Source organism: Haliaeetus albicilla, chromosome 3 (assembly GCF_947461875.1).
Source record: "Haliaeetus albicilla chromosome 3, bHalAlb1.1, whole genome shotgun sequence".
In the NCBI taxonomy this organism is placed as follows: domain Eukaryota; kingdom Metazoa; phylum Chordata; class Aves; order Accipitriformes; family Accipitridae; genus Haliaeetus; species Haliaeetus albicilla.
This window is the reverse complement of record NC_091485.1, coordinates 54,417,273-54,441,480: the sequence shown is the minus strand read 5'-3', so window position 1 is coordinate 54,441,480 and position 24,208 is coordinate 54,417,273. Positions and strand designations below refer to the sequence as shown.

At 45.5% G+C, this 24,208-nt stretch overlaps 1 protein-coding gene and 1 long non-coding RNA gene across 2 annotated transcripts; one reads left to right on the top strand and one right to left on the bottom strand.

The window, feature by feature from the left end:
- Positions 1 to 6,799: 6,799 nt before the first annotated feature.
- On the bottom strand, positions 6,800 to 13,486 carry LOC138684806 (uncharacterized). Its single transcript, XR_011324097.1, has 2 exons — positions 13,263 to 13,486; positions 6,800 to 7,251 (listed from the first exon to the last, which is right to left on the bottom strand). It is a non-coding gene; the product is annotated as an uncharacterized lncRNA (long non-coding RNA).
- Positions 13,487 to 13,707: 221 nt separating this feature from the next.
- ZNF706 (zinc finger protein 706) lies at positions 13,708 to 19,419 on the top strand. The gene is made up of 4 exons (XM_069779792.1): positions 13,708 to 13,867; positions 16,974 to 17,110; positions 18,355 to 18,462; positions 19,103 to 19,419. The coding sequence occupies exons 1-3, from the start codon at positions 13,714 to 13,716 to the stop codon at positions 18,448 to 18,450; spliced, it is 387 nt and encodes a 128-aa protein (XP_069635893.1). The 5' UTR covers positions 13,708 to 13,713; the 3' UTR covers positions 18,451 to 18,462; positions 19,103 to 19,419.
- The last annotated feature ends 4,789 nt before the right edge of the window (positions 19,420 to 24,208 follow it).

The window sequence follows — 24,208 nt, the reverse complement described above, 5'->3', positions numbered from 1 at the left end:
TATCTCAGCGGTATGGCTTTACTATTCGTTTCTTGGAAAAAGACCACAGAAAACAGAAGAAGAATCTGCTTAATTCCCCCACTTAGCAGGGGGAGGGAGGTCAACATGAGCTCATCACATCTCAGCAGAGAACCCCCAGAAAAGACCTTCCGTGTGTCTGCTGCCTGTGCAACCCTGTGCATGCCCCAAAGGAAAGGCTGTGATGAGAACTCATGCTGTTGCACCTGACCACAAAGCACAAAGTCCGAGGAAACCTGGTTTTACTCAAATGTCCCTCACTCCTGCATGTGTTGCTGCTGGGCTGGGGTCACATGTTGTATTTCCCAGATAAAAGTGAGTGAGGTCAGCTTAGACTGTCTCTATAGCAGATCTTTATTAGACTGCCCATGGACTACACACCTTCCTTGCCACCGCTGCTCTGATGACCTAGGCTCGCTGGCCATTACCTGAGGAGTTTTGCTATCTGGCTGAGCTGCCTCTGCTCTGGACTCCCTGGAAGCAGGGCCCACGGCTTTCGGTGCTCACCAGCTCACCCTGCAATGCCAGCCCTGCTCGCACAACCTGCAGAAACCACTTGAGAAAGTGGTCCCTTTTGCTATGAGGCTATTGTGCTATTTCTGCTCTGTATTCCCTTCATTACCTTAAATCTCCATAAAGCTCCCCCACCAGCAGGCTGACACCAGCTCCTCAGGAACCTGCGGTGCTTCTCACAGATCCAGTGCAAGCATGAAGCACCCACCAATAGGAAATGTTCCTGCTCTTTGAGTACTGGCTTATGATTTCTGCCTTTGGAAGCCTTAAGTCCTTCCTAGTGGGGCCAGCCCCGTGCTTTTCTATTACTACAGAGCTTAATACACTTACAGCATCACTGTGTAGTTAACATTGCCATCATTTGCTGATGATCTTCATTTGTTTCTCTCATGCTGCAGTTTTGGGCTAATGCAGATATTCCCAGCAAAAAGATGACTGTAAGGTCATTTGCACCTGAGAGTTTCTTTGGATTTAGTGCCAGTGCTCTTATTTGTAATAAAAAGCCTTACCTTAAAAAGTTAAAAAGCAGTTCAGCAGCCCAGCTAAGAAATCTGTTTTCCCATGGATTTATGGTTGGATTCTCTGGTGTCCAGCAAGACACAAACTCCCATTAAAATTTTTGTAGGTGGGATGCAATGTCTCTTCCATGTAGATTCTGTTAGTGTCTGAGAGCAAAACTTGCAGTGCAGCTTGCAGGGCCTGGGGAGAATGCTCTGTGCATGGATGGCTGCCTCTGCTGATTAACTGCTCCCTCAGATTTTGGCTTAAATCAGCCAATGGGCCCAAAATTGCTATTGGGACAGACTGAATGGTTGCATAAGCCTCCTTTCCATGGGAAAATGCTCCAGAAGAATACAGTCAGACCAACTGTGTGCTTGTCGCTAACTGTGCTCTGAGTAAGCCAATTTACCTCAACCAGTCTGGTCCTGTCAACAAAATGTAACTACTAATATAGGAGATGTGCCAGTAAAGCCTAAGTAGCTCTGATAACATTGTGTATGGAACAGAAAGGTTAAGATAAAGTCAATGGAAAGAATTTAAAGCCAGGCGAGATCTGAGGCTGAAGCGGAGCCTTGGTGTAGTCAGGAGCCCTGTGCTCAGCCAAGCTCTTCCATTTCTGCGGCAGAAGTACCCCCTGCACTTGTAAAGTCTCCCCCCGAGAGGAGAGACTGCTGGGGACCGATTGCAGGGTGCTACGCTTCTCCTGAAGAGAAAGCCCTTAAAAAACACAGTCATCATCTTAATTGCTGCCTTGGTCTGTTGGCAACAGAAAAGAAATCAGAGCTACTTCTGAGTTAGTGAGCTTGCACAGACTGGGCCAACGTATTGCAGAGGCAACGCCAGCGGATGTTGTGCTAGAAATAAATTGGACTCTATAGCTTGAATAGATGCCAAGGAGCAAGTTTGATCTCCAAAACAGCAGCTAGCAGACCATGAAGAGAAGTTGGCAGGAAAACACAGCAATCAGCTGTCGAGAGCTGTGACACGTCCTGCAGATGAGGAGCTCAGGGCTGGGTACCACTTTCTCATACCTTGTGCAAGCTGCAAAAGAACAACTGCACCTCTTTTAAATTCACTTGTGGACCTTGAGGAAAGAGTCAAACACAGGCAACAGCATTCAAACGAGCAGAGGTGGGCTGGATTTCTCCCAGTATTTCTGTATCATACATAAGACTTCATTAAATACAGAGCAGAACCAGAGAGAAGGCCAGGTACAGCTGTTGTCTGAGCATTTGCCATGCACCTAATGCTAATAGAGCCGTGCACGTCAGCGCCAGCGAGCAATGCAGCCCATAGTATTACATAGGATTATCTCTTAGGATGCTTTGCGAGCAAATCAAAGTTTAGAAATTCTTAGTCCCACCTTCCTTAGATGTTAAGGAATAAAGTTATTCATAGCTGACATAATCAGTCATGATACTACTTCTGCCCTTATTCAGACTAGGGCTGGCTAAGGTTCCACTGTGACGTGTGCCATTCAATTGCTGTTAGCCCCATTCAAAGCCAGTGCCTGAAGGGCAGCAGTGGAGACGTTACTGGAGAGCAGCTACCAAAAAGGGATCAGGGTTTAACTTCTCTAGGCTCTGCCATGTCTCTGGTAGAGACTTTCATAGCAGGCTGGAACATGTTCGCTAACACCAGGCTTGTCCAGCCTGGACTCAGCCCTTTCTTTGAAGAATGGATATTGGATACTTTTTGAGGATTACCGGTATTGTGCTGGATATCATTGCCATGGTCTTTCTGTTGCAGCACAATGGAACAGCTGTTTCCCGCTTGAGGTCTAAGTAACAGGATCTTGAGGCCTTCCCTAGAGGCCACCTGACACTTGGTCAGAAGGGCTATTACTAGACCATGCCAGGGCATTTAACCTTAATGCTACAGTCTGCTGTCTCCCTCATCACAAGCAGCGTAAGAGCTGCAGGCACTCGGGAGCAACCAGGCTTTCTACTGTGTGATCAAGTTGGTTCATCATTTCTGCTCCAGTAAATCCCCCCTAAAACTCTTCAGGATTCACTAAGTTTAGATGAGACACAACATGCAAGTATGCTTGCTGGTTTCATATCTTCTCGCCATCATGCTTCATCCTAACTGCTAAAACCAAATATTTTGCACTAAGTTGTTGGCTGAAGTGATCACAAGTTTCCACAGCCACGATGCCTTTGCCCAGGGCAGGGTACTGATGTGTCAGGGTCTCTGTGTGTTGTGCAGCATGTCCCAGAGAGGCTGCAGCCACATCTAAAGCCACTGGTGAGATTTAAGAATGTAGACATCCCATCACGAGGCAGCTGCGGGCAGGGGATCCAGTATCTAAAGTTGGTGCACTCCACAGGATCATAAAAAACCAGAGGTGAATAGTGAGCCTGCCAACTGTGCTTTTCACCAATTCTTCAGTTGTCATATAATTGTCCCTAATAGCCCTGAACAAATTCACAGAGACTTGACCAAAGCCTTTTCTCTTGCCTGGGCTGTGCTAAGCACAAGGGTGGTTCCTTCCATCTCCTCCTCTTTCTCAAGACAAACATTTCTGCCTTCTTTGCAGGCGGGTGTGGTAAAAAGCCATCTCCAGTGCTGAGCCAGCAAAGCCATACTTTCTTTCCCTTATCATCACTGTTTGCCCAAGAACCTCGCCCTCCACAGTGCCTCTCTGAGCAAGGAGAGCCGCAGGCTCTCCAGCTGTGTGGAGCACAAAGGTCATTTCCTGACCTAGGCGGAGGTCTAATTAGTGGAGTTATGAGCTGCTGTGCCTGTGAGGAGAGTTAGCGAGGCTCTGTGCTGGCACAGGGCTGCGGGGTTAGAGCGATGAGGAAGAAGGGATTTGAGCTTCAGAGTAGCTACATCAGCCTGAGCCCTTCCATCAGTCTGTTTTACATGCACAGCTGCATCTGGGTGCTGCTGGAGGCTTCCAAGTCAACAGGGTGTCAGGATATCCATAGGGGTTAGTGAAAATCAGGCTTTGCCATTCTCCTTGTGGAAACTTTGCCTGGCATATGGGAAGGGTCATCCAGAGAAAGATCTGGGGAAGACCCTCAGGACTTCTGGACACCCAGTAAAGCAGTCAGGACAGTGACTCCAACAGGACTGCTGGACACCAGTGAGACCCGGACCTGGTCACTCGGGGGCAGGTTGAGTCTGCAGTGTATGTCCCCCCAAGTTCTGCATGTCCACAGCACAGTCTTAGGAAGCCAAGAGAGAAATTCAGGTGTCCTGTTTATACAGACTAATGGAAACCATGGGAGCAGACTGGGATCTGACTATACAAAAACTCAAAAAATAACTGTAAATGGAAAGCCATCCTCAGTGCCAGCCTTTTTACTAGTGTTGGTCCCATAAGGACCTGTTCTTAGCAAAGCACTATTCAGTACTAGCTCAAGCTCTTTGGTTTATCAAAGAGAAAGGTAAAAAAAGGGATCTGATCCTGATTTTAAATACCTGAGGAAAAGATTTCTCTCACCAAAGAACTCCTTACAGTATCAGAGAAATATATAGAAGCAACAAGCCTGCGAGATCATTTCCAGTCTAAACTTATCTTGCTTAAAGGTGCACATTTTTAAATAGGGAACAGGTGAAGTGTGCAAGGGCTCAGGCTGTGCTGGCAGCCTTTGGTTTGAGCTTTGCACAGCTGGAATTACTTGTTACTGTGGATGTCGGGACAGAGGGGACAATGCCAGGAAGAGCCTGGGACAGCTGGTTTGGAGAAGGGTACACTGGAGATGTGGGAGTAGGAAGGGTCAGGTACAGGGTGGCAAAGGGTTGCAGTCTTGGTTTGGGGATGGAGAGAGTGAGCAGCAGGCTGGTCTTGAAGCTCTATACCTGTCTAAGCATGGACAGGATCAGGCCTTTGTTTTCTAACCTGGTCTTTTTGCCCATGTAAGCATTGTAAAAGACACTTCCCCACTGGGACAGACATGCAAGTCTCCAGCACCAGGCATTTCCGCTTCACTTCATTACAATTTTTTAGCCAAGTTGCAAGGGCACAATTTTTAAAATTAGTTTTACAGACCAGCAGTCAGATTAAAATGAGTCATTTTTTTTTAAATCAGGTAGTTTAAATGAGACCTTTAAATTTTTCTAGCCTAGTAAATACTAATGTGCGAAGTCTGTACCTAATGTTACCTCATAACCAGCTCTTGTGTCTTTTCAGCTCTGGGACTCTCCTCTAAGAGTTATTTTGTCTTGCCTGATTAGAGATGTGCACTGAGTGTTTTCACAGTAGCATAATTCATCCTCCTTGGTTTTCTCCTGCAGTTTCGAAGCAAAAGCCAGGCTGAAGGATAGAGTGAAAAAGCAGCCCTCAGCCTGTGCTGCTCAGACACCAGCCATATAGCAGGAAAAGGGATTTCCGTTCCTCCATCCCATGGCAGTCTGTCTTAAGAGTAAACATGTGAGCATCTAGTGAGACAGGAATGTGGGCTTCATATATCCACAGTAACTCAGCTGCAGTAATTCTGACAATCAGCATGTACATTCCACCTCACTGCACCGCAAGTAATGTCTTTTACCTCCACATAGCTGCTGACTTGTGGCATTGCTGGCTGCTTCCAGGAATGTGTTTTCTGTTCTGCTCCCACATCCCATAGCGCATCACTCTGCTGCAGCTCTCTGGGGTCTTTTGCAGAAAGCAATGGGATCCAGTGGCCTGGTGCAAACCAAATCATTCCCCTGATTTCTCTTGCCAGGTCCTATTTATCCACCAGTGTTTGTGAGCTAGACCTTACTATGTTCAAAGCACTGTCAGCAGCTGGCAGGAAAGACTGGCGATCAGAGCAATGCTCACAGCTCAGTTTGCAGCAGGCTCTTTGGATTCCTGCCTTTAAGTCATGCAGTGACTTCAGAGTGAGTGTAACAGGGCATCTGAAAAGGAAAAAGTTGAAATCCAGCAGATGTTTCTCGCTGATCTCTTCCTGAAGCAGCAGACTGCTGGGGCTGAGCCAGCACTGCAGACCTGGGAAAACCAGCAGTGTGTGTGTGGCACTTTCAGAAGTCCAAGGCTGCTTTCCTTCCACGGAAAACGTCCTGCAGCTGCAGAGCCCTTTCCTGTGAACTGACTCTCTGTGCTCATTCTGGGATGTGTCATTGTGGGATGCACCCTTGGCCTTTGCTTCCTTACCCAGCAAGATTTTACATGCTATTTGGACAGCAGAAAGAGCTTCCCACCCTGCCCTTAGCAGTTCTAGAATAGCAATGAAATCTGCACGTGGATGACTGAAAGACAGACGGAGAGGCTGGCTGTGGATGAAAAGTAACTGCCTCTTCCACAAGGTACAATAAGCAGCTACCAAAATATTTGCTAGTATGAGGGTGGAGTCTTGCAGATGGGCTGAAGAAGGAAGAAAGCAGAGCTGGTGGATGCTTTGAGCTACCTCAACATAGAGGCATCTCTGGGACGTGCAGCCTCTCAGAAGCAGACTGAGGGATGTATTGCCCTTCTTGAGGCTAAAGGCAAGTTGCCAACAATACTGGCATGTTTGTGAGAGGTTTTAATCACAAATGCTGCATGTTTTAATATGCACATGACACAGTGTGAGGATGTTTTTCATGCTTCATACATATATTTATCTGTACTGGTGGCTAGGAGGGAAATCTTAGTATTCTCAACTAATTAAAAATGTACGGATATATTGGTTTTCATGGTAAGGCAGCTACTTGAACATGTACGAGACTCAAAAGCATGAATGGAGGGCACACAAAAAAATGGGAATGAACGCATCAGATTAATTGGTGTGCATTTAAAAATAGTAACTGTACGTAATGCTGTGCAAAGCTAAAATCTATTTTAAACTGTTTATATAGAACGGAAGCGTATGTTCTCAAGGTCTCTGGTTCTCTACGTGGGTTGGTCAAAAAAGTTGTGACATGCTGAGAAAGGCATTTGCGCCTTTGCGCCTTGTTGTTTTTAGCAAAAGTCACATCCAACAAAATGGATTTAAAAGAGGAGAGATTGCAAAATACTTGGAAGTCACAAGGCAATCTTTGCCCATGCTTTCCAGGAGGGGCATATGCCTTGGCAACCTTTGAGGAACTGCATCTCTGAGCTTCTGACTGCCTCCCTCTCTGTCATTCTTCATGAGCCTTTTCCTCAAGCCCTCTCTCTATTTTTGTCTCTCAGAGGATGTGGGCAGCTCCATGTCGCACCCTCCCTTGAACATTTTTTTGCCCTTTCAATGGAGAAGAATGTTCACTGAAGCAGCTCTGTCCATGCTTGCCGCAAAGGCAAAGGAGCTATGGGAGGAAAAAAAAAAGAAAGGACAATTAATTGTAGTCTCTGTGCCAGCAAAAGCAAACCAACACAACAACACAATCTACCATCAGCTTTGGGACACTTTCCCTGGGTTTGTCCTAATTTAAGGTTTGGTGGCAAAAGCACTTCCACAGCCTGCCTTGTTGCACAGGTTCCCGAGCCCATGGTAGGGGTGAGATAGAAGCAACTGTTGTATCAACTTTTGGAGAAGGTTAACAAATGCGGGGACACCTGGCAGACTGCCAGCACACTGGGGGTGTGAAAGAAGGGGGGACTGTCCTGCTAGGAAGGATGATCATCCCTCTGGTTTATGTGCTTCTGAAGTCTACTGATGGGAGCATGAGTACAGTGAGCAGCACAGGGAGGCTGGCAATATGGTGGGTATCACCTGAGGTTGTCCTTGTTCTGGAGGATGTCACCTATCAGGTGTCCCTGAAACAAAGAGACTGTTCAGAAAGGCAGCAGGCAAACCAGGAAAAGATGCTGCATTGCTGCTAATGGGGCTGGTCTTTCAAAGCTAATGTAGAAATAGAAGGGTATTGCTAGCCTGAGGTGCCCTGCCAAGAGAGCTGCATTGCTGTGCCAGCTTCCTTCCAAAACACAGCACGGTCTTTGGCTTTCCTTCTCATTTTGTTTGCTCCTCTTTTTTTTTTTTTTTTCCCCTTCTTTTTCCATTTTAAAACCTTGCAGATCAGCATACTGTGCACTACAGAGTACCTAGTTCTACAGTAACAAGCAGAAAGAGGCATACCGTCACATGCTGTGGTGGGTTGACCCTGGCTGGATGCCAGGTGCCCACCAAAGCCACTCTGTCACTCCCCTCCTCAGCTGGACAGGGGAGAGAAAATATAACAAAAGGCTCGTGGGTCGAGATAAGGATAGGGAGACATCACTGACCAATTACCGCCATGGGCAAAACAGACTTGACTTGGGGAAATCAGTTTCATTTATTACCAATCAAATCAGAGTAGGGTAATGAGAAATAAACCCCCCAATCTTAAAACACCTTCCCTCCACCCCTCCTTTCTTCCTGGGCACAGCTTCAATCCTAATTTTCTCTACCTCCTCCCCCCCAGTGGCGCAGAGGGACAGGGAATGGGGGTTGCAGTCAGTTCATCACACATTGTCTCTGCTGCTCCTTCCTCCTCAGGGGCAAGACTCTTCCCCTGCTCCAGAGTGGGGTCCCTCCCACGGGAGACAGTCCTCCATGAACTTCTCCAATGTGAGTCTTTCCCATGGGCTGCAGTTCTTCCCGAACTGCTCCAGCGTGGGTCCCTTCCACGGCCTGCAGTCCTTCAGGCACAGACTGCTCCAGCGTGGGTCCCCCACGGGGTCACAAGTCCTGCCAGAAAACCTGCTCCAGCATGGGCTCCTCTCTCCACGGGTCCACAGGTCCTGCCAGGAGCCTGCTCCAGTGTGGTCTTCCCACAGGGTCACACTCTCCTTCGGGCATCCACCTGCTCCAACGTGGGGTTCTCCATGGGCTGCAGGTGGATATCCGCTCCACCATGGACCTCCATGGACTGCAGGGGGACAGCCTGCCTCACCATGGTCTTCACCAGGGGCTGCAGGGGAATTTCTGCTCCGGCGCCTGGAGTACCTCTTCCACCTCCTTCTTCACTGACCTGGGGGTCTGCAGGGTTGTTTCTCTTACATGTTCTCACTCATCTCTTCACCTGCACTTGCAGTTGTGCAGCAACTTTTTTCCCTTCTTAAATACGTTATTCCAGAGGCACTACCACTGATGCTGATGGGCTCAGCCTTGGCCAGCAGCAGGTCTGTCTTGGAGCCGGCTGGCATTGGCTCTGTCGGACATGGGGGAAGCTTCTGGCATCTTCTCACAGAAGCCAACCCTGTAGCCCCCCCCCCACCATAATCTTGCCATACAATATTTCTTTCTGCAGTATATATGTATTGTGATTTGGTATCATCTCATACCAGTGCAGAGCTAAGAAACTATTGAACCTGTGAACCAAATATGTGATTTAAGATCTCACTCTTTGTTGTATTTGTCACAACAGCAGTACTGGGCAAGCCCATGAGGTGCCAACATCCCAGCTGCGGAAAAGTAGCACACAGGAATCAGGGTCAGTGGAGGGACAAGAGTTAATGTTGTTTCAGGGAGGCATGAACTGGATGTATGAGAGCTGGAGATGTGGTTGTGAAAAATGCCTTTACAGGGAAAAGAATGGTATGCTAATGCATGGGGGACGGAGGAGGTAAAAGTCCATAAGGCAGAGAAAGGGTAAATGAGCAAAACACTACCTTGTCAGGCCCCTGAGCTAGGTTAAGTACTGCTGCATGATGTTTTATATCAAACAGCACTAACTGCAGATGATTCCAGCCTGTCTGGGGTTCTGCCTGCAACCATGTCAACCTGTCCCTGAAATTCAGTGATACTGACTTTGATCTACCATTGCATCAGCTTTAAATATCCTTTCAAAGGATATTGGCTTCAAAGCCTGTGTCTTACAACTTTCGACTGCAGAGCCAATCTCTGCTGTTCTGTGTTCTTGTCAGCGTTGGTCTGCATCCACAAAATCTAGTGAGAAGATCTCTGTCACTTGCGGGCCCAGGGCATGTCCCCTTCCCTTTCCTTCAGTTGTTCAACATGCCAAGGGTCTGGTGAGGCACCGAATAAAATCACTCAATAGGCAGGCACACGATACCAGCATGTGTACTCCCCGCAAGTGAGTAGCAAAGGGCAGCACTGGGCCGCAAGCCAGCGTTTAGCCAGTGAGATGATGTTTGATTGATGCAAAACTGGATCAATAGCGAGTGTACAAGCAAACAAGCAGGAAAAAGACAGGGGCAGTAAGTGTGCTAGGGAACGGCAGTGGGAGGACCTGGCAGGCGCACAGGAGTTGATTCAGAAGGGAGATGCAGCCCCACCTATGCTGTTGTGAGCAAACCTGCCCTCCACTTCAGAACAATTGCTTTCAAAATGGGTTTAATAACAGGTGTCAAAATGTCAGCTGGTTCATAGCAGGGAATTGTGCTGGGGACACCAGTCACACTAAGGTGAGATAGCTCAAACTGACTTGCAACAGAATTCAAGTGTGACCAAGTTGCTGTTGAGCAGAACAAGTATTTTGATCTAATGACAGAAATTCTGTGCGGGCACAGAAAATGATGGGGGGCTGGAATCCAAAGAGATGGGAAATAAGCATGAAAATACTGAACAATCAAGACTAAAAAAACCCAAGCTAACAAATAATCCTGCCTTATAGCATTGCTCCTTCCAGTTTTCTTTACTGCTTTCCTCCTGAGTGGACCAGCATTTTGCTTTTTCTGATCATGTTGTTCACCACATTCATGCTTGGCCTTAAATTGGAGTCTTGGTTCACATCAATTGTCTCATTGTGAGAAGACACTAATGTCTTTTTTTAAAAATTTGGACTATTTTTAGGGGCTCCATAAGAGCTAAAATGCCTTATCCATACCCATATGGAGCTGTGTTTTCTATGTGTATGATGCCGCTACAGATTTCAGTGAATTATAATGACTGAAACGTTTGTAGGGTTGGCTTGGGGATAGTAACAAACTCTTTGCATTTGGTCTACCCTTAACTACTGAGAGGTATTCTTGATTTTCACTCTGTTTTAATGCAGAATACTCGGTAGTATCTGTGGGGTTTGAGAGTTGTTTTTAAATTAGAAAACAACAATTAAACAAGAAGCATGCAGAAAAATGCTGCGGTATATTTCTAGCAATTTCAAGATACATCATTTTGGTCTAAAGCTTGCATTTATTTTTCATGTTAACTTCTATTTATATATTCATTCATATACTCTGGCTTGCTTCACCTCATATGGGAGCAACACAAAGCAGAGGAAGTCCGTAAGCCAGATAAGCTGCAATTAGGACGGGTTCATTTTGTCAGAGCTATGCAAAGCATCCAGCACACAGACTGGCCTTGCCTCTCTACCAGCTCATCATATCCACCCTGCTTCTCTCTGCTAACCTGCACACGTGCATGGAAATATCCCCTTCAGTGTGATAAATAAGTTTCATGCAGTGATTAAATTTTGAAAAATTATTTAGAGTGAACGGGAAATTTTCCTTATTATCTTCATAGTAGAAATCTCAGCTACGGGGACTCATATTCTTCTTTCACATTGGGTTTTTGTTTCCAACGGTCTCTTTGGAAGCATCTAAATTGCAAAACCATGATTTGAGCAATAGAAGGATGGATGCTGTGACCAGGATCTACAGCACAAACGGACAAAAGACAGAGCAGCCAGAGGGAAGGCCACAGTCCCCCGTCCTGCAAGGAGATCCTCTGTTCTCCCCAAAGCAGAAAAAGGTTGGGAGACCAGCCAGAGCTCAGCATGCGCTCAGGAGATCCGCTTTATTTGAAATTCTCATCCAGCCAGGTGCGTAGCAGTATGGGGGACACAACCCTTGAAAGCTGTCTCCAGTTCCACATCTGAGGCCAGCAGTCCTCCTAAAATAGCATCAGCCAGGAAAAAGGCTACTTTTTCACTCTGTGATCTTCTCTCCGATCAAAGCGAAACCTCATTCTGAAAGCCACCTGCTTCCAAGCACAGAACCCAAAATGCTCACCTCTCCCCACTGCCCCACAAGCACACGCACATGTGCGCTTTCAGTGTTTTTTATTGTTGCCTAGCTCCATCAAGTTCAGAACCTACTACCAAGATCATTTTAATGCAGTGTGGATTGCACTGTCCAGGTATAATAATTTTCAGTGTTATCAGTTTAACGTGGAAGACATCACTGCAAACAGGAACATTAGGAAAACAATTGTTTTAGGAAAATGTCAGGAACTTCATTTTTTAACATAGGCTTATGTTTGACTTCCAGTCACTTGAGTGTCAGAAATTTGCTACACAGGTCCCCTGTAACTGCTACCATGCTCAAGGCATGACTCATAATGATGGTCCAAAATGTTCACTGTACTGCTTTAGGGATTTTTGTTGTTGTTGTTGCTTTTTCCTCTCAGATCAGAAGGGAACATTACAGTCATCTAGCCTAAGCGCCTGTAAAATGCCAAGCCAACACCTAGTAATTCCTCTAGTAAGCGTATTATGTTTGCTGTTTTGCCCCAGACGCAGAACTGTTCAAGACTCCAGGCTTACTTTAAAGCTACAACAATTGCTCAGAGAGTGGCAGAATGTAATCTCCAAGCAGAGATGCTGCCTCTATTTCTCATTTTTCCTAACAGGTGTATAATCTGAGAAGACACAGGCATTCAGCCTTCCTTTAGGGTATATGAAGATGTCGATAGAAAATAAAAGTGCTCCTTTACCTTTCTTTATAGGGCCCGCCTACATGTCTATTCAGGCAAGCTAATACCTTTAAAATCACTTGCACAGTGAGTACAGCCAGTAAACGACTTCCTCTGCGGTCCTTTTGCCTTAAATAAGATCTAGCACACTTTTAACTTGAAGCAAATTCTGCTCCTCATCTCAGGCCGTTTACTTCTGCTTTCAGTTCATTTAACCCTTCAAGCCTATGCGTGGACCTTCAGTGCGAACTGACACCTGAACAGGCTTTCATCATCTCTGGGATCCCTGTCCGGCCTCCTCTCCAGCCCCTTCCCTGCAGCCTCTCCACAGCCATTTTTCCGGATCCCACTGAGGAGGAACAGCAACTATTTTTAGGCTGCCTCTGTATGCCAAGCACAGAGGAATGTGGCTGAGAGCAGGGCTTGCCGGGAAGAGAGGAGATGGTCTGAGGGTAGGCGCCTACCGCAGTCCCACCGGCGCTGCGGTGCAGCGCTGCCCACAGCCAGGCACGCCGTCAACAGCGGACGGAGCTCATTAGGAATCTACCTGCAGCTTCCCAGGGCTCAGCTGGCGCTACGATCCTGGGGAACCGAGCGGGCAGAGCTGGGCTGCCTACCCTGGCTGTACCCCTGCTACCGCGCACTGATCTCTGACCGCGGCGTCGTCCTGCCCGCCACCTTTTTCCGAGCACCAGGCCCCTCGCAACGCTGGACGTTAGCGGGACTTTGGCCCGCGGGACGTACCAGCGCGCACCTGCCCCAAAGCCAGCGCAGCCCCCTCAGCGCCGAAGCAGGGTCCCCGGGTCTAGCCCTGCCTCCGCCCGACCGCCGAGGCCGGGCCTGCCGGCCCCTAGCCGACCGGCTGTTGCGGGGAGCCCCGCAGGACGCCGTCGCTGCCGGGACCCGAGGCCGGCGACAGGCGAGAGCCGCGGCCCCGCCGCGTCTCCTCACAGCGGCGCGGGCAGCGCGCGGGCCGCTCAGCCCAGCCCAGCCCAGGCCAGGCCAGGCCAGGCCGGCGCCACCCGCCGGAGCACAGGCCCCGCCCCCCGCCGACGTCAGCGCGGCCGCAGCACCCCCCTTTTCCCGACCTCCCCCCCCGCCGCCTTATGTAACGGGCGGGCGCCGCCATTGGCCGGCGGGGCCGGGTCGCGCGCCGGCAGGGCCGGGCAGCGCGGGCGCCGGGGCGGGGCCGCGCATGCGCAGAGCCGGCACCACCCCCCCCGTCCGCCTGTTCCTCCTCCTTCTCCTCCTCCTCCTCTCGGGCAGGCGGCGGCGGCGGCTGCTGCGGGGCCGCGCGGAGCCTTCTCCACCCGCTCGCCAGGGCCGCCCAGGCCGGACTCCCAGGCCGGGTGAGCGCCGGCCCCGGCCCCTCGGGCGGCGGGGCGGCCGCGCCGGCTGCGGGGCGGGTGTCGCGGGGGTCGCGGTGCGTGGGGGAACGGGCCCGGGCCCGGGCCCGGGCCCGGCCGCGGCGCGGCGGAGCAGACCCGCCCCGGGGGCAAGGGGGCGGCCCGGCGCCCGAGGCGCGCTCCGCTGCCGGCTCTGCCGCGGGCCGCCTCCCCGCGGCTGGGGCTCCGCGGCCGGGGCCCGCTTCCGTCCTCGGCCCCTTCCCGCCGGGCACGTGGTGGGGCTGGCCGGGCTGCGGCCGCCCCCCGCCCCGCGAGGCCCTCCCGGGGGGCCGCCGCCTCCCGCTGCCCCCCTCGCGTCGCTGGCCGGGCCCGGTGCGGGGGCTTTCCTCGCAGTGCTGCCGGGCGAAGGCCGAGGTCGCTGCTCCTCCGGCCCGAGCCCTTCGCCGCCTGGCCGGGGAAGCCAGGGCACCTCAGGCGGCTGTTGGTTTCTGGACGTGACAGAAGAAGCAGCTGTCGGCGTCCGGTTTTAGGACTTGAAACTCTCTGCTCGGGTTCTGCTCGCTTATGAGGAAACGACCCTGTGCGAGGCATTAACGTACCGCAGGCTGCAGCCTCGCTGCCCTGTGATGCCCGTGCCGTTGCCGTTATGATTTGGCAGCAAATTTTTCTGTGGTGGTAGGGTTCCTATGTGCACACGCATTTTTATTTCAAAACAGCAGGCCGGTTTGCTGGACTTTCTGAGGGTGTGCCTGATAGGAAAAACAACGCTTATCTGTGTTGTGCAACTGAAATGCAGATTTAGCCTTGTAGATGAACTCATCGTTCTTATAAACGAACTTTGGGATTATTTTTGTCACTCTTTTAGAATACCCGTAGTCCAAATGATCTTACTTTTCCGGTAATCGAGTATTCACTCTCTGTGCTTCAACTGTATTAGTGTAATTTGTAGTATTTAAACTTTTGGATTTTTGGTCTCGGGCATCATATGGAGGTTGATATTTTTAAGCAGATGTTTTTGTTTGTGTTTTCTTGTTTGTGTCTTAACTAAAACCAGCAGTTGCCAAACGCATACAAGTTCGGTGTGGTTGGCTCTTGCAATGCACTACTTAACAAGCTCTTATCAAGGGACTAAAATACAAAGTCGTATGCAGAAACTTTACGAAAATAATTCTTTTTTATTACATCTGAGTTTTCTGTCAGGAGCCCCCGACTTCTGGAGGATTACTGTAATGCCAGTAAAATAGAAGCGAAATAAAACCTACAGTTCCTTCTAGTGTATGCAAAGCTACTGGCAATATCTGTTCTTTTTTTCTTTATTTTTTTTAAATGGCAATTCAGTGTTCTCATCGAGCCATGCTGTATGTAAACAGTGTGAGGCCCTGGCTGGGATGTTTCAGAGTAACTGTAGCATACAGTGAAACTTAGATGGGTATTTTTAGTCTTATTAACATACAACGCTGTATCTTATGGAAACTGTTGAATGCCATGTGTTTCTATATGCTTGTTCATAGAACTTGTGTTTCCTTGTGTTCAATTTTGTTAGCCCTGTGGACTTCTAAATTCTCCTTTAGAGAAACTGATGGGGGAAGAGGAGGGAACACTGAAGATGTAGTGTAATACTTCTGAAGAGGGTTACATGGTGCTGTTATATACCATGAAAGAACTGGACTGTGGCCTGAGAGGTGCCTCTCAATCCGCAAGAACTGTTTTGGGTCTCAGGACTGTTTTTTTGCTCAGTGTTAAGCACTGTGACGCTGCATGTCCAGAAATTCTTGCAATATTAGTGAATTTCCAGATGTTGATGTTTACTAGAAACTTCATTTTTATAATGGTTTTAAGGGCTTTTCATGCATATTTACTGGAGGTCAGTCTTTGTTCGGATAGGCCTTTCTCCCTCTTGTAGTGGAAGGCCGTCTGTCCTTGTGGGAAGGACTGCACGACAGACCTGTTGTAGCCTGGCAGTGCGTCTCATGAGTACCAAACTCACAGCAAATGCCCAGGTTGCGTAGAGGGGCCATGACCAACCAGCCACCCTCCTGGGAACATTAGACTTTACTACTTGTCCTGAAAACGATGGACTTCGCTAGCTGTCCAGTGCTTGTATAGTAAGTCTTGTGCTTCTGTGAGAGCTGCACAACTGGATTGTGCGTGGGCCATGAGGGATTGTGAGAAAGATAATAGCAGAAAGTGGGCTGCTGGCTTATATAACCGTGCTCTGAAGCCTTCTCTGTCGGTGCGCCCAAATCCTGCCTGGCGTCTGCTCTGGGGGTGGGGTGCAAGCTGAATTGGGTGTCCTAGTGGGCTGCATGCAGGTGGAGTGTTGCCGTTCTAAAATATGCTGTTTTGCTGCTCCCTGAAATGTGATTTTTTTTTTTTTATCTCATTTCTTCTTGTGGTGGACCTTCTAATGGCATATGGCAATAGTGTTTGCTTCCTTTATGTTCCTGTGTTATCCAGAGTAATGGCTCTTCTGACAGGGGCAATTTTACTTCTTTTTAAGAAGTATGTATCCATGTAAAGTCATCTGAAAATCGAAAAGAATGGCCAGCTGTAAAAATAGCCTTGAATAAAGAGGGGTGACCTATTGTTCTTGGCGTTCCCAACTCCAAAGCAGCTCACAAGCACGTACACCAGAAGACAGTAATACAGCTTGGGTAATACTTTGATTTGCCTTTCTTGGAACCTGTTTCAAGTTCTAGAAAAAAAGGTTGAGTCTTAAGCTTTAAAAAAAACCAAAACCAACAACAAAACCCCTAAATTTTACTGTACCTGCAGAAATAGAGAATAAGTTTCTATTAACTGTAAAGGAAACTTTAATTATTCTGGCTATTGCAAACACTTTTAAAAAAGGAGACCTTGGATCTTTGTAGAGGGAGAAACCTTTGAATGGCCTAATAATTCTGGGTGTATTTTAAGAACGATGCTAAAACCAAAGAGTCTTTACATAGTAAAGAGCTTGAACAGATGTCTGTTGTATATGAGTTATGGGAGTTGTAGGCCTTATGGACAGAGCGCATGACTGCATTATGCTCATGGTTACGGCTTCTGAGTCAGCTAGCAGCAGTGGTTTCTCACATTTGTAGACTAAATGTCTTCCTTTTGTTTGTAGATATGGCTCGTGGACAGCAGAAGATTCAGTCGCAGCAGAAAAATGCCAAAAAGCAAGCTGAGCAAAAAAAGAAACAAGGACATGATCAGAAGGCTGCAGCCAAGGCTGCCTTGATATATACCTGCACCGTCTGTAGGGTAAGAGGAATAGAAGACAAAATATTTTTGTAGGCAGGTCTGTCTTTCAGCCTAGAGCAGAATTTTTAGAAGATCATTTAGTGGAAACTGAAATACTTCTTAAGGGGCTGTCTAGCTTGTTGCTATAAGCATTTGCATCAGTTATGTGACTTGCTTACAGATTACTCAGGTGTACCGATCATTGAGATATGAGAAAATCTGATGAACGGATCTGGTTTGGGTAGTTACCTTGCCTGTTACAGGGGTCTGCATGTGCTGTTAGTATGACGTATAAAATGTAAAAAGTGTGAGGTGATGGTTGGACTTGATGATCTTGAAGGTCTTTTCCAACCTAAATGATTCTGTGAGATCACTTCCTGTTTAATCTCCAAATGGAAACATCTTTTCTTTGTGATGGAATCGGCCCACCTTAGAATCACTGGTTATCAATGTTAATGTAGAGAGGAAAAGTAGTGGTGCCAAAAGCATTAGTGTGAATTTGATATGCAGTAACTTCTACTAGAATAAATTACTTGACAGGAGAACAGAAATGTGAGTACTAATCAGATTATACTTTCCTTCTGGCTGGTTTTCCTGAATGTGCTTGTTTTGGAGCTGAAGGATCAACTTGCCATTTTCACTTAAATGGTCAGTCCCAGAATAGATTTGTCACTTTGAATGTCTTAAATAAGATTCCAAATTAAGGGCTGCTCGCTTAAGTACTTGTAAGTAGCTCCTCTTGTGAAATCAGGATGTAGCAGCAATCACTTTGGGGAGTTGATGCCTGCAACTGTGTTGTAGCAATGGTCTGAGATAGACTGATTCTCTACTTGGCACAAGCTATGCCACATAACTCTTTGGCCTATTGATAAACAAAAGAAATAGCTTTAATAAAGATTTGATTCTGAAAAGGATAAACGTTTATCTTTTAGGTGTTGAAAAAGAAAATGGTAAAGAGGTAGGTTTTCCACTGAACCAGCATGTGAAGTGTAAAATCTGGAGGGAGTTTTCTAGTGAGAATAATACCATTGATGAACATGCCAAAACAGTGTGATACTAGTGCTTAAAAGCACCTCCCTGTAAATCTGAGGTTAAATATTCCCTCTTAATCTGCAGGTAAATTAATGGTGCTTCTGTCACCAGAGCAGTGTCATTGAGGAGACAGTCTGCTTCAGGAAAAAGAAAATAAAACAGGGGGGAACAGGTTTTGTAGTATTATTTAACTCTTGTACTGTGCATAAAGTTAAATGTCTCTCTTTAATCAGACACAAATGCCGGATCCCAAGACCTTCAAACAGCACTTTGAAAGCAAGCATCCTAAGACTCCACTTCCTCCAGAATTGGCTGATGTTCAGGCGTAAAGTTGTCTACAGGTCATTACCTTAATTTTTCAATGATTGTCTGAGGTGTATTATGAATCAGGTTTTTTTTACCACTACCAACTGGGACCTAAAAACTTGCTTCATTTCCTTTAATATGAAAATTAACTATAGGTTAAAGTTATACCCCTGAATTGTTACACAGGAGAAGCAAGCTAATACTTGCATAGGTGAAATGGCTGTTGCATTTCACTGTGCGTGGAGGTTGTTTTAAAAGGGATTAATGTTATTTTAAATGGCCATCCTTAGAGTTGTAGGAATACTTTATTATTTAGTTCTTGCTTTGAAATGTGAGGTTTGCTTTGAACAAATTACATACAATAAATACAATCCGTCTGTTGCTACAAAACATGTAATGGAAATAGCTGTTTAGTGTATTTCCAACAATTGAGCCTTTTTGTTCCTGAAGCTATGCAAGTGAATGCAGATTTTTCTGCATTCAAATATAAAACTTAACCTCTGTGTTAACTTCAGACGAGATTTCCCAACAGCCAGTTGTTAGGCTGTAACTGAAAGTGGTTATAATAAAAGGCTGAAATGAGGTAAAAAGCAGTATTATGGCATTTCATTCACACAAAGGTAAACAACATTGTGTAACGGTTCAGCTTAACTGAGTTATTCTTGTTTTTTATAGGTGAAATCATGGCACCTATTGACTCTTCTACTGTCAGACCTTACATAACAAACCTGCAGCTGCTTTTCTAAAACTGTTGATCAGCAAAAATGAAGGGGCTACAGAAACATTCATATTTTTATGCTGTTCCCTCTTGGGCTTCATGCAAAGACAATTCTGTGTAAATGTACAGTTGTGCCCTATTTGGAAATCCTGAAAAATCAGTCCATACTTGTTATAAAAAATTTTTTACAATTGTAATTATATTGATGTTCATATTGTGTAAAATAACTCATTTAATAAAGTAGTACTTTGATTTTACAATATCACAGATTAAATCCTTGTAGAAGTTCTGTTTCAACTTTCTGCATTATCTGCCTTATAAAAAAGACAAAGTGGAATTTTCCCCATCCTGCCAAAACATGAGCAGTATCATTCCACTGAAAGTAATGTACATTACAGTAAATTAATCTTAAGTGAAAAGGGAAGCTGCTCAGATTTACTGTTCAGTGTGCTGCCCGCTTGAGCCCAGTCACTAGTGGTCAGGTTGTTGGCTCAGGGTGCAGCAGACTTCCTAGAAGCTGCATGAGAATCGTGAGACTTCCTTCTACATTTTTGTCCTACGTATTGGAGTCTAATACTGCAAGCCATTTCAAATGGGATTTCTTTACTGTGAGGAATCATGTTCCTTGAAGTCATGCACTGGAGAGACCCTGGTTATGCTTGTTGTCCTTTATATTCAGTAGATGACTGAGGAAGCTGAGAGGTGGCAGGATTGAATGCCTTCGGGTATGCTGGCTTCAAAAATGCTCGCAAATATTAGGTTAAAGCAACTCTGCTCTTAGTTGAAAAATTGTTTTGAAAAGATTTATAATGATATTTTGAGCAGTCAACCACGCATGTTCCTCCTCAAATGTGTCTGGTTATTTCAGTAGCATATTTCAAGAAATATGCAAAATAGCTAGCCATTAATAACCTTTCTTCACAACCAGCTTAAAATAAGCCTGTTGGAAAAGAGCCAAAGTAACTAAAATAATATGGCTACTTTAATAAATCAGATGTGATTAAAGTTGCGTTGATAACAAAAAGCTGGATAATAACACTCTGGCCAAGAACATTTGAGCAGCTAAACATAATTACCCTTAAAGCGTTCTGGGCTCAGTTCTAATCCCAGATGTACAGCACAGAAGTAGCAGGTAAACATCTGAATTGTGCTAGAAGGTCTGCTATACAAACTCCAATCTTTGGCATTTGGAGGGGGCTTATTTAAGAGCTTTAGTTTTGACCTCGCAGTAAGAAGCAATACTAGAATTGCTGTGATTTACTGAGGTTACAATGGATGTAAAAATTCTGGCAGTCCAAGTAACCCTTGCTATGCAGCAGGACTGTACCTCTGACCTTCAAATGGCTTCCTAAAATCTAGGACCATAGTCTCAAAGACTCATTCACTTAAAAGAATGCACTTGGTATTTTATTATATAAAGTCAAAGCCTTTGTCTTCGTCCACTCGTTTGCTCTTTATTGAACTACTTCTGTGAGACTAGCTTCCTGTCCTCTTTGCTGTGACAGTATCTCTGTAAATACTTACTTTGGCATAAAGTTTCTCTGTATTATAGTCACTTCAGGATAACCTGTATACCACTTAACTTTTATAGATAATGTTGTTCTCTGAGAGTGATCCACTACTGCACTTGTACACCTGACATCAGAATGTAATGCTTCATTTATTTTTCTTTAATGTTATCGATACATACATCCTGACAAACTGGCTCCCACAAGGCAAGAAATCTGCTCTCGACTTTTGTGCTGTATGGGGGGGAGGTGCTTAAATGTTCTGATGCTGTAGTTTGTCTAAAAATACGCTGAGTGCAAATGGATAAAGATGTTTCTTGCACTGATTGGTATTTGGTAATCTGGTTTTACTTTGGAAAATGTTCTGGGATGTATCCCTATAGCTTGGTCCTGAGGTGAAGTATATGTTCTATTCCTTCAATTCAGATTGTGTAGCATTAAATAAAAAGATTTTGTTTCATAAACAATCTCTCTTAATGAGCACTGAAGAGCTGGAAAGCTGCATCACTAGTGGGATGGTTAACTTCAGTTAGAATTGTATTTTCAAAACTATGATGCTCAAGTTGAAAATACCTTATTAAATGATGGGGGGGTTATGTATTAGAAGGCAAGGGTGATCCTCAGTTCAGTAAGATCCCTAGCTGCAGTAGCTGCAATCTCAATTACAAAAATAAATGAAAGCTGTGACTGAATTGTTACAAAGGCTTTGTAAGTATAGGGGGAATGCTATACTAAATGTGGGAATTGTCCTTATTTAGAATATCTGCAATACTCCTACCTAAAAAGTCAGAGGAAGGACTAGGAGTTCTCCATCATCTCTTCCTGATCTGAAGGATAGCACGCTGTTACCTGGCTAAAGACACAGTTGCGCATTGTAATGTGTCTGATTAAAGAGAATTAAAAAAATAAAATATAAAATGTCCTATTTCCTGCCTGCTTTTAAAAACAAGTATTACTGCACTTATAAAATTAATATCCTGACTGTGGACAGTCCTGGAACTTGAAGCTGTCTAACTTTACAAGAAAGTAAAATAGGCGTGGAAAGTTTCCCATGTTCCCTTGAGAAAGATTCATCCTTGTGCAGGGACAGCATTTAGGTAAAGGGTTTTTATGTTGTTGGAATGGGCATCGGCTGTCATGGATACTTGTGGAGCAACTTTAAAGAGTGATTGTGAATTTTCAGAAGCCCACATCTCTTCTGGGAATCTCTTTTAAGTGGCACCTGAAATTGCATTTTAAGCAGGGCTTAAAATGTTCTGAAAAATGTCTCATTTTAGATCCCAGAGTAAAAGTTAGCATGTGTGATTGCGATGAGGCCATCTTGGGGACTACTGAGTAATCAAGAACAGTTTTGCAATTTGTTACTCAGGCTTACTTAGGCTAGTTTCTGTGCCTCTACTTTACCTATCTCTAAGGGTTTCTTGATAACAAAAAGCTGTGTGAAAAATCTGAAATAGAAGTTGAAGACAGTTGCTGTGTAGCCTTAAGGAAATACTTGGCTTTATGCAGTGCTCTTGAAATGTCCCTGGAGACTACCCCTTTTTGTTATTTGCTGTTGTGCTGAAAACACTTCAGCTGAAGTAAAGCTAATGACCACGGGCTGTTTGCAAACCACACAGTAATGAAGGAATTTGTAGCATTTCTGTAAACTATATTGAACTGTTTTCCCATCTTGATAAGAAGAGCTAATAGATGGAATTTCTTTTATCATCAAATACCGATAGGCTTGCAGTCTCTCTTGTTTCCCATTTTCACAGAAACAAGTTGGGAAGTAGTTGGCTTTACTAGAAGCGTGTTCTTCCCAAGTAAACTCGATTAGTCCTACAGGATCCACAAACAAAAGTAAAGGTCAGCTTGTGTTTCTGTCTACTCAGCCCCATTCTGCTGTGTATAATTTGGGGGCCTTTGATTTATCTATTTAGAACCTTACGGGTTTCGCAGTGGACTTTAAATTCAGCCCCAAAACTCAGCTTTGGACTGGTATTCAATATGTGATTTTCCATATTCTGTAGCATCGTAAGCAATGTTGCTCTAGTCCAGGCAGTGGGAGGGTGTCACGTTCTGTCTGTGGAATTTTACTGTCTGTTTTGGAAATTATTTGGATATTTTTTAATGCATTGTCTATTGTGTTACGATTTTTGTACAGATAAGGAACAATAGAGACTCACTGAGGGAGTTGTGTTATCTTGGTAGCTTTCAAAAAACGGTGGAGTAAGTTGAGTGTATATTTTACAATTCTCTTATATGGGTTTTAGCATTGGGGTTTCTGGGAAAGGAGGCATCTGTAGTTGTCTCAACACTGTTACCTGACAAGGATCTGTTCAAGCAGTGTCTCAGCTTTTTCAGGAAATACGGCACAGCTTTCCTCTGAAAAATACTGTCCATTAAATATGTAAAGTTAAGGTCCATACAGCACTTTGATGGCATGGCAAACATATTTCTGTGTTCCCTGTTCATAGATGTTAACAAAATCGCAAACAGTGTGCGAAACATTACTAAATGCTGGAGATCTTTCAGAGGAGTGGGGACTAAGGGAAATCTCAAAAAATTACCTAGTCCATCTTGCTCCAAGATTGGATCAAATCTGCCAAGACTGTAACTAGCAAGTGTTTCTCTAGCTCTTAAAAGCTTCCAAAAAAAGGGATCCCATGACCTTGTAAGCAGCATGTACCACTGTTGAACTGTACAACTGGAGAGTTATCACAGCAAGAGTTTATCCCTGCAAGTTAAGTCAATTACTTATTGTTCTTATTGGCAATAGATGTGATGAATAGTGCCTTCATTTGAACATGGCTATCATGTTCTCCTTCTAGTCTTCTCTTTTAAGTAAACCCAGTTAATTGAATCATTCTTCATAGGTCACATCTTCTAAGTCTAGCAATTGTTGGTGCTCTTCTCCGAGTCCTCTCCAGTTTGACTGTGCTCTTAAATCATACGGTCCAAAATGTGACCCAAATTGCTGGCTGAGGCTAGTGCAGAGTAGCTGGAACAATGAACTTCTGGCACTTGCATACATTAGTACTGTTAACACACACTGGAATGATATTTGCCTTTTTGCAACAGTGTCACGTTGACTTGCATTCGTTTCCTTCTGCGAACATCCCAGATCCATGTTGGTACCACTGCTAATCTCCATTTTGTGCCTATGTATTTAGTGTCTGCATACTGGCCTCTAATGGATCTCAGACCAAATTTATCAAGACGTCAGCATTCTAGACCTGTCTCCTATGCTGTTTATGGTTCATCCAAGTATGGTATCATGGGGAAGTCTTGCAGATGTCCTCTTTTACTCTGTAGTCCAAGTTGTTCATGAACACACATCAATGGGATAGATCCCAGGCAAAGCCTTTGCAGGACCCCGCTTGAGTATCTTCCCAGGCTCCCATTAAGCCTTTGGTAATTGCTTTTTGAGAGCGTTTTGTACTGCTGTGATTCTCCTTATGGTCAATATGGACCAGAGCCCCATACTTCACAATGTGAGGACTTCACAGAATGACAATGTCAAAGGCCTTTACAGCAACAGGGAGATTTGGGATCTTGTGTGCCTGTGGCCAC